At 34.4% G+C, this 11,394-nt stretch overlaps 1 protein-coding gene across 2 annotated transcripts in view; it reads left to right on the forward strand.

The window, feature by feature from the left end:
- Nucleotides 1–1,237: 1,237 nt before the first annotated feature.
- Nucleotides 1,238–11,394, forward strand: part of LOC116003891 (myosin-2-like) — a 16,647-nt gene continuing 6,490 nt past the window's right edge. The window contains exons 1-22 of one of the 2 annotated variants that reach the window (XM_031243833.1): nucleotides 1,238–2,244; nucleotides 3,184–3,285; nucleotides 3,395–3,538; nucleotides 3,617–3,767; nucleotides 3,861–3,888; nucleotides 4,038–4,206; nucleotides 4,310–4,373; nucleotides 4,491–4,504; nucleotides 4,609–4,693; nucleotides 6,437–6,540; nucleotides 6,634–6,772; nucleotides 7,066–7,184; nucleotides 7,277–7,429; nucleotides 7,518–7,607; nucleotides 7,894–7,971; nucleotides 8,355–8,510; nucleotides 9,140–9,337; nucleotides 9,527–9,732; nucleotides 9,819–9,951; nucleotides 10,414–10,543; nucleotides 10,817–10,927; nucleotides 11,005–11,366. In XM_031243833.1, coding sequence (XP_031099693.1) covers nucleotides 1,804–2,244; nucleotides 3,184–3,285; nucleotides 3,395–3,538; nucleotides 3,617–3,767; nucleotides 3,861–3,888; nucleotides 4,038–4,206; nucleotides 4,310–4,373; nucleotides 4,491–4,504; nucleotides 4,609–4,693; nucleotides 6,437–6,540; nucleotides 6,634–6,772; nucleotides 7,066–7,184; nucleotides 7,277–7,429; nucleotides 7,518–7,607; nucleotides 7,894–7,971; nucleotides 8,355–8,510; nucleotides 9,140–9,337; nucleotides 9,527–9,732; nucleotides 9,819–9,951; nucleotides 10,414–10,543; nucleotides 10,817–10,927; nucleotides 11,005–11,204 — 3,015 coding nt within the window. In that variant the 5' untranslated portion in view covers nucleotides 1,238–1,803 and the 3' untranslated portion in view covers nucleotides 11,205–11,366. Of the gene's footprint in view, nucleotides 2,245–3,183; nucleotides 3,286–3,394; nucleotides 3,539–3,616; nucleotides 3,768–3,860; nucleotides 3,889–4,037; nucleotides 4,207–4,309; nucleotides 4,374–4,490; nucleotides 4,505–4,608; nucleotides 4,694–6,436; nucleotides 6,541–6,633; nucleotides 6,773–7,065; nucleotides 7,185–7,276; nucleotides 7,430–7,517; nucleotides 7,608–7,893; nucleotides 7,972–8,354; nucleotides 8,511–9,139; nucleotides 9,338–9,526; nucleotides 9,733–9,818; nucleotides 9,952–10,413; nucleotides 10,544–10,816; nucleotides 10,928–11,004; nucleotides 11,367–11,394 lie in introns of those variants that run through there. The other variant, XM_031243838.1, reaches the window with a different exon arrangement.

An 11,394-nucleotide genomic window follows, 5' to 3' on the forward strand; every position in this document is an offset into this window, starting at 1 on the left:
TATAAAGTTATTTTCGACGTCTCGGTATTGAGTTAACAGTTTGTTTGTTGTTATAAATTAAGTAGTTTATGTTATCCAATTTTAATGATAAAAATTATTAGTGTAATTAAGTTACAGAAAAAGTGAAATAATTCTCCTTTTAAAGTTTAAACTATACACCATATCCACTTTATTGCTTTCAATAATATAATTTCCCTTTCAGTACTACTTCCTTTTAGGGTTGATAATGGCAAACAGCTACAAAGGCACCTTTAAGGGAAGACTTCAACACCTAATCTCTTCCAAACTAATTAACTAAAATGGGGCCTAACAACGTCAATAATGCCCTTTTAGATATAAAAATTGTTTTATATTCTTCATTCTGCCTTTTTTTTTTTTTTTTTCCTATTAAAAACCAACATTTATTATTTTAATTAATAAAATATGAAATTATCCTGAAATTACTTTAAAAAATTCACATATATGTGATCCTTAATTATATTCCAAATATAAACTCAATTTTCACAATAGTTATTGGGTGAACCGTGTGTGGACTACGATCCAAAAATGAACAGTATATTTAATTTTTCATAAATTAAACTATAGTTAAAATAACTTTGCCAACCATTCTAAAACTAATAAAAGCTACCCTTTGACTAAATGAAAAGTATATTTAAGCAACTAATTGATGTGTCGAAGTGTCAAATATGCTTAAATGCTTAATTACTATAGTAAAATAAACATATAGTACACTTTAAGTTTTGGAGTAATAAAATTTGAATTAAAATGTAAGATTTTAGAATTATTTTATCAACAAAACAAAAATTATATTTTTTGAGAGAAAAAATAAAAATTATATTTATTTCATTAAAAATAAATTTACTTTTTTTTAATACTATTGACCATGTTACATGTAGTATCTGTCCATATTAACATTACCCCTGTTGAAGCTCGAACTCATGACCTCCCACTTGAGAGAATCACTTCATGCCGCTTGACCACAAGGCCTTTGGCAAAACTTATTTGATTTTAAGAAAAACTTATTTTATTCCTCATTATTTCAGGTCAATCGTATTTTATTACCTATCACATCCAAACGGTTTCCACCCGAATTGTTCCTCACGTCGCCCATTCCCCTGAAAAAATAATTAAATATAGAAACTATATTTCGGGTTTTTTTTTGGGGGTGTTATAATTAATTTTGTCATGTGACTTATGGAAAAGACAATAAAGGACAAGCCAAACCAGTCTTAAAAAACTGAGAGCTTCTTCTTCTTCATGAGATAATTTCTGTTTCTGCCATTATTGATCTCATCTATTCTTCAAATATTCTCTCCTCCTTCTCTTCCTCGGAGGTGGAGGGTTTGTTTCTTACTTCTCCCGAGTGACTCACCCTCTGGGAGGATTAGGCGTTCCCGGTTCAACCTGGGAATTTTAAACTTCAATTTCTGAAACTCTGTTGTTTTTCTTTTCTTTTTATTTTGACCCTTCCCTTCAGAATTCATTGCAGAAACCAAGCGTTGACAGCTCAAGAGATTTTCACTTTCTCACATGCAACGTTGGATTCGAAGTTTTAGGTGTTTCTTGGGGTGAAATTGCCTTCTCCTAGGAATTTGGATCTCTGTACGCGGAGAACAACGCCGGATTTTCCATTTCCGGCGGATTTTTCCGGGATAGTGGTTAGATTTAGGGGTTTATCGTGGTTTCAAGCAATGTTTCCCCAGGCATTGTTCGAATTCGGGGAGCACCGATATTTGGATATGATTCGTGTTGAATTATAATTTCAAAGAAGAGAGGTTTTGCCTGATTTCTTTACCCGAAAAGATGTTATCCGTTTCGCCTTCTCGGAGCCGGCTCGAAGAAATGCTGGAGGCTCTCCAGCGTAGGACTGGATACGATAAGCCAAAAGACTTGCCGCCGGAGCTGCCGGCTCGGCCAAAATCCACACCTAGAACTAGGCCACCATCCGTCAAGAGACCGTTGCCGAGAAGCTTGGAAACAGCGGATGCTGAACTCAGTAGCTCATGGAATTGTAATCCTAAGAAAGAAATTGTTAGAGACTTCAGAGGGAACAGTTCCGAGGCTAAGAAAGGTAAGGAAACGGAGCTGGGCGAATCACCTTACGGCATGCCACCACAAGGGAACGACAATAAACGGATTTTGGAGCGAAGAGTTGGTATGAAGCTTGCAAATTCATCTCCCCGTTTGCTCCCCAAGTCTCGTGAGGCCGAGTGGGCTGACACCATTGATTATTTCATCAAGGAGGTAAAAGAAAAATATTTTCTCTTTTTGTGTGTGTACGTACTTTCTTTTTAAAATTTAATTTATTATGTTTGTTAATAAACACTCTAAAAGGAAAATATATTCATCCATTTCGTGCTTGTTGATTTCTTCTGAGGAATTCTGAGTGTCTGTTAAGGTTTAAACGTATACATTTTCTCTAGAGTTCAGTAAGGCTTAGATCAATTTGTAATTTTGTTTTGTAATGGTTCTATACATTAACAAAATGGATGAACAATATGAAACTTGAGAATCCAGGAAATTAGCTGCAAATAAATAATGTTTTGGTGTCTTCATGGACTTAATAGTCTGCTTTCAGTTTTAGTTGGTACTATTTAGTGTAAATTGTTGACTATTTAAAAAGTAGTACTCCTTAATTTTCTCTTGCCTTTTTTGCACTGTTTACCTGCTTGGTGCTTCGACAAACATGGGTGGGAATAATTCCTTATGTATTGTGAAATTCGGTTAGAAGAGAATAGGCTTTGGAAAGGGGAAACCGTGGATAAGGTATGTTGCTGCCTTTAAGAAAACCAAAGTTATTATCTCTGATTCTAAAACACAGACAATGCTGAAAGTAGTTTTGGACGTTCCCAAAGATAAAATCATAATATGAAAATTGCTGCTAGTAATATGGTGGGAGCCATTTCTTTGAAGTCTATTAAATGGAGGACGAAATATGTTTATCAGTCATCCAAAAGTCTTGTGAGCTTTGTTAATGCATAGATCATTGTTGTCAATTTTTAATATTTTAAGGTTTATCACCTTAGTCTGGTGAGATTTATTATTGCATAGATCGTTGTTGTCAATTTTTAATATTTCAAGGTTTATCTCCTTGTCATTATCCAAAATTTCAAGATCTTGTTCACATCCTTGATGTATTTGGTGAATTGGCGGTAAACTGAACCAATTATCTTTATGTTTCAGAAATTTCGTATTTGGTGTCGTGAACAAAATGGACAGTGGGAATTAGGAACAATACTTTCAACTACAGGAGAAATAGCTTCTGTACTGTTTTCAGATGGAAATGTGAGTTTTTTTTTTGTTGGCTTTTTCCTATTGTTACTTGTGAGTAGTTACATCTCAAAGAGTTTAGTATACAGAAGATGTGGTCACTTAGATGGCTTTAATATTTTAGGTCATGAAAGTTCCCACTGGAGAGATCTTACCTGCAAATCCAGATATTCTTGATGGGGTTGATGATCTCATACAACTAAGTTATCTGAATGAGCCATCAGTTCTTCATAACTTTCAACATCGATATTCTTGTGGAGCAATATATGTATGTAACATCAAAGTACCTATTTATAACTGTGTGTGCGCCCACCTTTAATTTTCTCTCTGTTTACTGCTCCTGTAGTGTAAGGCAGGTCCTCTTTTAATAGCAGTCAATCCCTTAAGAGATGTTGACATGCATGGGAATGAATTTGTTACGGCTTACCAGCAAAAGCAGATGAGTAGTCCTCATGTATTTTCTATTGTTGATACAGCCTACACTGCAATGATGGAAGGTGGTATATAATATCAAAGTTCATTCTTAGCCATGTTTAACTTTTGGAAAAAATCGCCCTTACTTCTTTTGTTCTTTAATGTGTACTATGCAGATGGAAAAAATCATTCTGTCATCATCAGGTTTGTTATTCTCTTTGCTTTGGTTTCAGTACTTGTGGGGGCTGCTTTGCTGATATACTAATGTGCTTTCAGTTATCTCCCATCTGTTGATATGCATTATTGAATCTATGCCCTTTGGTAAAAAAATAATTTCACATTGTATCTTGTAGTGGAGAAACTGGATCTGGAAAGACAGAAACAGCAAAAATTGCTATGCAGTACTTGGCTGCACTTGGTGAAGTTAGCGATGAGATGGAGTCTAAACTGCAGCAGACAAGTTGTATACTAGAGGCATTTGGAAATGCCAAAACACATGGGAATTACAATTCCAGTCGTTTTGTAAGTTATATTGGGTTTGATAGCTGCATAATTTTATAGAATATTCCATTATTACTGGCAATCTTATGCTGTTAGACTGACAGATGCTTCTGATATTCTGTAGGGAAAATTAATTGAGATTCATTTTAACACAAGAGGAAAACTATGTGGTGCCAAAGTACATACTTGTAAGCACACCTACATTGACTAGTTGGTCAAGAATTTTTTTAATTATTACTGTGTGCACATACTAAAATTTCCGTGTTTTTTGCATGCCATATTGATGTTCTAAATATGTTGAGCAGTTCTTCTTGAAAAGGTGGATGTTCTTCTTCTTTCTTTTTTTACTGATAACTTTTGTCATTTTGTGTATTAATTATGTGACAAGCTCATTCTGTTGTCAACACAATGTCTAATTTGCAGTCAAGAGTGGTTCAACTGCCTCAGGGAGAGAGGTCATACCATATCTTTTACCAGCTTTGTGCTGGGGCTCCATCTGGTCTCAAAGGTTTGGATTCAACTTTAGAACCCTTTGTTTCCACCACAGCTCTTTCTTTCCAAGAGGAAAAACCCCTTAATTTAGAGTGCCTTCATAAGTGTAACTGGTTTAGTATTATCAATGATTCAATGAATTTAATCACTATCATTGCTTAGTAACTTTAGACAGTGTAAGGATTTTCCACAGCAATTAACAATGAGATGTGAGATATTCATTTTAAACTTCTATTTCCTCTCTTTGAGGAAATTCCATTTTCCCATAACTAACTACTATGCCATTACCACATTTAATCGAGGATACCGCATTTAACTTTAATTTTTGGGATATCTTGTAGTCCCACAATTTTGTTGACATTTCTAACATTACCATATTTAGTCATTTGTTTCAATTTTCATCCAATTAGCTTTAATTTTTGGATAATATGGTAATTTCACAATTTTAATATTCCATTCTTACTTAAAAATGCTCATAAACGACATAATAAATAATATAACATATAAAAAAGCTTATTTGCCATAAGAAATTCTACCAAATTATTATTATTATTATAATATTGTTTATGAACATTTTTTCAACAAGAAGAGGAGACTAAGATTGTAAATTACTAAAAGGGAAAATTGCACTTTTGGTTCTTGAGTTATACTATAACAGTGGATTTATTTATTGTGTTATGAGCCTTGTTACTTTTAGTCCTCAAATTGTTAGTGCAGTGGTGCTTTTGGTTCTTCTGTTAATGAATCTGTCAAAATTTTTTGTTACTCTCCAGATATTTTAGTTGACTAGAGATGTTTTTTTTTTTTTTTTGAAAACACTAGAGATGTTAATAGAATTATACATTCTATTTATCTTTGTCACCTAAATAACACTCCAACTCCACACTTTAGTGGCTAGAAACTTAGATCATTGACCTATATTACACTGATTTTTTAATTTGCTATTAGTCTAATAGAGGTTAGTGCCTTAGTGAGTTAGTGGTTTACATTATTTCGTTTCTAGCCACTAAATCATGGAGCTAAAATGCAATTTGGGTGGAAGAAGACAAATTAGGTTAAATTCTATTACTAGCTTTATTCAACTAAGATTTTTAAAAACTAATGGTAAAATTTGACAGGAGTACTAACAGTGTCACTTTATTGACAACTCAAAGGACTAAAAGTGGTGACACCTATAATACAGAGACTAAATTTACTATTAACCTATAATTCAGGGATTAAAAGTGCAATTCTCCCTTACCAAAAAGTCAATGACATATGGCAATGCCACCATACTTGTGAGACTAAAAGTGAAATTTTCTCTTATCTCTCTTTTTAAATCTCAAATCCTCCAGTATTTTATTTGGTTAGATACTTAGATCACGAGGTGTCATGAGCAGACCTTAATTGTAGAAGGTACTTTTAAGCCCGTACCATACTCAGACTAATCCCCATTCGCACCAGCCCGACACAGTTAAAGGGCAAAGTGCTGGCCAGATTGGTTTTTCTATACAAGAGGGGGTTTGAACTCCCGACCTCTCTTAAGGGATGAGAGTGCGTGGCCACTCATGCCAACCAAGCTGGTTAATCCTCTAGTATTTTATATGCTTTAGGTTTGGTGCTTGGGGTTAACAATAAGCCTTAGTAAGGTTTATTCACACCCTCCCCTCTTCTTTTTGATAAAGAAAGAAACCAACAAATATATATATATAAACCAACAAATATTTTACAGCTTTAATATGCTGTACCTACTCATACACTTGATTTGCCATGTTTACAGATAAGCTGAAGATAAAAGGGGCAACTGAGTACAATTATCTTAACCAAAGTGACTGCTTGGTTTTAAATGGTGTTGATGATGCTAAGAAGTTTCATATGCTTATGGTGATCCAGGAGATTAGATATATCCCTCGTTTGTGGTTTAACTCATTTTAGATTCCATTGTTTAATTAACATGGTTGTATTCTGTTTCATTAGGAAGCCCTAAACACCGTCAAGATTTGCAAAGCAGATCAAGAGAGAGTTTTTCAGATGCTCTCTGCAGTATTATGGCTGGGAAATATATCATTTGAAGTGATTGACAATGAAAACCATGTTGAAGCTGTGTCGGGTGAAGGTAAGCTTGTTGTTATTATTATTACTACTACTACCGCTACAACTACCACTTTTAGGAGGGAGGGGAGTGCGAGGGTTTATTATTGGTCTCTTTGTTGCTTTTTATTGCAATGCAATATTAGAATGAATTTCTTTCTTTTTTGTGATTGCACTAGACATGAGCATAATCAGCAAATTAATATTCTCACTTCTCAGCACTTCTCAGTGTAGGGACATGCCTAGATTTAATTAGTTTATCTGGATTCTTATTGGAAGCTGTCAAAGTTCATCTGTTTCTTTCTCCATTATATGCAGCTGTTACCAATGCTGCTAGCTTGATAGGTTGCAGTGCCCAGGACCTCATATGCGCTTTATCATCCCGTAGAGTACAAGCTGGCCAGGAGAAGGTTGCCCAGAGGTTAACAATACAACAAGTATGCTAAAATTAATGTCTACTCTGTTATGAATGCCAGTAATCTGTTCAGTTCTAAAGCAGCATAACAGAATGCATCCTGCTTCAATTCAGGCAATTGATACGAGAGATGCATTGGCAAAATTCATCTATGGAAGCTTGTTTGATTGGCTAGTAGATGAGATTAATAAATCGCTTGCAGTAGGGGAACACCTTACATACACATCCATAAGTATTCTAGATATTTATGGTTTTGAATCATTTAAGGTAAAGTTGATTTCTTGCTAATTCTTGGTATTATCTTTTGTACAATATATCAGTTTCCTAAGAGACTAATTTATTTTTCCTTTTCCAGAATAATGGCTTTGAACAGTTTTGCATAAACTATTCAAATGAGAGGCTTCAGCAGCATTTTAATCGTCATCTATTCAAACTTGAACAAGAGGTAATCATGGCAGTACCTGATTGTGTGACTGCTCAGCTATAGTATGGGTGTTGGATTCTCCTTGAAGTGTGTGTGTATATTGTTTAAAGTAAGAAGTAGTATCCAAGGACTTTTAAGGAATTCTCTCCATGTATACTGATAAGAAGTCGGGGATTGCTTTTATGCTTTAACAATCTAATGCCTTACCTATTGTTTATTCCATTTGTGATGGATTCAACCTTGCAGATGGTTTTTCTTTATCTAGATTCTTGCATAGTGTGAGCACTGATGGCTTGCTTTGATTTAGGTATATGAGCTGGATGGAATTGATTGGACAAGAGTAGAATTTAAAGACAATCAAGAGTGTTTAGATCTTTTTGAGAAGGTATTTTTTTTTTTCCTATTTGGTGATTGATTATTTTCATCTCACAATGCAGCAGGAGTTTCTGATACGATCCCACATTGGCTCCACAAGAGATTGTGGAGTGGTACTTAAGTTGGGGCCAAACCTCCACTCTTGAGCTAGCTTTTTTGGTGGAGTTAGGGTCTTAACTTAAGTGCCGTAACAGTTTCATCGTCAGTTTTTCTGGAATCCTGGATTATACAATTGAATTGATTTAAAATCTTGATTTGATTCATGTTTGAACATGCTTCCTCCACCCCCTCTTTCTACTCCTACCCTTTTTCCAACTTTATTTATCCATTTGTGTGGGAGGTGCTCTAAACTTGACTGCTGGTTGATTTTTGACTTCTGCAATGCACTTGCAGAAACACATTGGGCTTATCTCTTTACTTGATGAAGAATCAAATTCCCTTGAAGCTAATCATTTAAGCTTTGCCAATAAACTTAAGCAGCAACTGAAAGAAAATTGCTGCTTTAAAGAACGAGAAGGGACATTTAGTATTCAACATTATGCTGGAGAGGTTAGATTTGCTTATCATTGCAGTTAAGCTTTGTTAATTGCTTTGGGGAATCCTTGCAGTAATGCAATTACTTGGAACTATGTCTAAGACAAATTTGGATTAATCTTGTTAAGAGTCCCACATTGAAAAAGTCAAGAGAGAATATATGGGTTTATAAGGCCATGGGTTAGACTAGCTAATTGATTGGATTTGGTATTTTAGTGTGGTTTGGCCATGTGCATTATAGCCCAGTTGAGTGACTTTAGCCCAATCTTTAGATTATTATAACAGTTCTGTATTGTACTTATGATTGTTTGGGTCTTTAAGGATGAACATGTGTAAATTTATTTTGTAATTAGGCACTTCATATGTCACAAATTTTCTCCTAGTTAGGCAGTTGCAGGCAAATATGTAAATATGATTGTTAAAAAGGCCTGCTCTGTTGTTTGCATAGGTGACAGGATTTGATATTTCTTTGCCAATGTCTTAAAAGTGTAATTCAATGGAAAAGTGATACTTGTAATGATGGGGTTTTTTTTTTTTTTTTTTTTTTTTTTAATTTAATAAATAAATAACATGGCATTCAATGTTAAATGCAGGAATTTTGATGGTTTATGAATGCTTGAAACTTTTCCTTCTTTTTTCTTTAGGTTCTCTATGACAACAGTGGTTTCTTGGAAAAGAACAGAGATGTACTGCATTCTGATATTATTCAGCTACTCTCATCAAGCAGTTCCCACCTTCCTCAGCTGTTTGCCACTTCTTTACTTGACCAATCTCAGAAATCGAGTCCAATTCTGCTTGATGGATTGTATCCTCAGAAGCAAAGTGTTGCTACCAAGTTTAAGGTAATGAGTTCTGTTTCATTTTCTTAATTCTTCCACAGATACACTATTGAGAATATCTAATGCGAATTATTGGTGTATGACTGGATGTTTGAGGCCATTGAGAGTTATTTTTAATAAACCTAGTAGAGACTTTGATGTGAATTTTTCTTTAATGAACTTTATATACGCATCAACAAAATCTCTTTGCAGGTTCAATTATTTAACTTAATGCGGCAGTTGGATACCACCACTCCACACTTCATTTGTTGCATAAAGCCTAACAATAAACAGCTTCCTGGTGTATTCGAGAAAGAACTAGTCTTACAGCAACTCAGATACGTTGGGGTGTTTGAAGCTGTGAGGATTTCAAGATCTGGCTATCCAACTAAGATGACACATCAATGTTTTTCAGATAGGTGAGTACCTAACCTTTTATTTTGTTGCTCACTTATTTTTAATTGGTTAGATACCCTTAATATCAATGGGTGCATGTGTTTTTTAGGTATGGTTTCCTCCTGGATAATAATGTGTCCAAAGATCCTTTAAGTACAGCGGTTGCTGTTCTGCAGCAATTCAATGTCCTTCCTGAATTGTACCAGGTTGGGTATACCAAGTTGTATCTCCGAGCAGGACAGGTGAGCAATGAGTTATGGAGTATGTTCCATTCTTGGATTCATTTTCTCTAGGGTTTGTCTTTGTAAACTATGACATTCTAGCTTGTTGCCTTTTAACATTATGCCAAGTGACTTTATTACAGTTTGGAAGTATATGTGTGTGCATTAGTTTTTGAGTGAGTGTAGTAGATTAACTACTTCCAACAAGAAATATAAAATATTCCAAGTGTCTTCAGAATTTTGTTTCTTATGTACAAAATATCTACCTTTTAGATATGTGCTTTTGTCATGTTTGAATGTGATCCAGTCCAAATTGATAGAAATGAGAAGAAATTTCTCCTAATATTCTACCAGGCAATGCTACCAATTTGGACTTCAATTAAGTCAACGGACTAAGAAATGACTAAAAATAAAAATGAATATTTTTTCAAAATGAATTTATAGAGTATTGGTCTTTTACCTACCTTTTGTTGTAACTCATAGATCGCTGCATTGGAGGATGCAAGGAAGAAAGTTCTTGAAGATACTGTTGAACTGCAAAAGTTCTTTCATGATCATCGTGCTGGTTGTGACTTTCATGAAATCATTCGAGGAGTAGTAATGCTTCAATCTTGTAAGGCCTACTGCTTTGGATTGTTATTGGTTTAAAAAAAATCTTAGAGAACCAAGATATTAGAAGTTAAGCCACTAGGGTGATTCTAAAATTTTTTACCATCTGCCAGGCTTCTTTATGAACCAATATACTGAGAAAGAATTTCTAAATTTATTGACAGAATGCTGTTATAAACTGTCTTGGAAACTATCATTAGTTTTAGTGGATCTTAATCAGGCTTTAGTTTCATATTGTTTGCAGAGATATAGTGTTGATTAATGTTCTTTCTTGTAGTTGTTCGTGGTGAAATTGCCAGAAGGCAGTGTAATGCTTTGGTGAATTCAAAAGTTCTGTTTGCTTGCAAAAATAATGATGAGCAGTTTATGGCTACACGGATACAATCAGGTAAGGTTTTAGTCATATGACATTTCCATTATTACCATGGAATATAGTATCAATTACAATTTTGTATCCTAATGCAGCAATTCGTGGCTTTTTGGCTCGAAGACGTCATTATAGCCAGCAGAATTCACAAACATTAATTTCTGAGAAACAAGAAACAGGCAGAAATATTTTGGAGTTTAAGGTACTATGTAACACGAGAATCAGTAATTTTATCTCTTTCTTTAACTTGAGTCTGTCAATAGGCTGGCACCTAAATCCATTTCAAAGGTTCTGTTAAAAGAAATTTGTAACCTTTTCAATCTTCATCCAAATAGGATAACTGGAAATTACAGCAAATATAATTTGAACCATGCTAGAGGTCCGTACAAAAAATCTTTACATTTTGCCACTCCTTGGTGTGGAAATTTTTAATAGATTGAGGTTTGAAATATTTTTATTTTTATTTAAAAAAAAAAAAAAAAAAAAAA

Source organism: Ipomoea triloba, chromosome 2 (assembly GCF_003576645.1).
Source record: "Ipomoea triloba cultivar NCNSP0323 chromosome 2, ASM357664v1".
Taxonomy (NCBI): domain Eukaryota; kingdom Viridiplantae; phylum Streptophyta; class Magnoliopsida; order Solanales; family Convolvulaceae; genus Ipomoea; species Ipomoea triloba.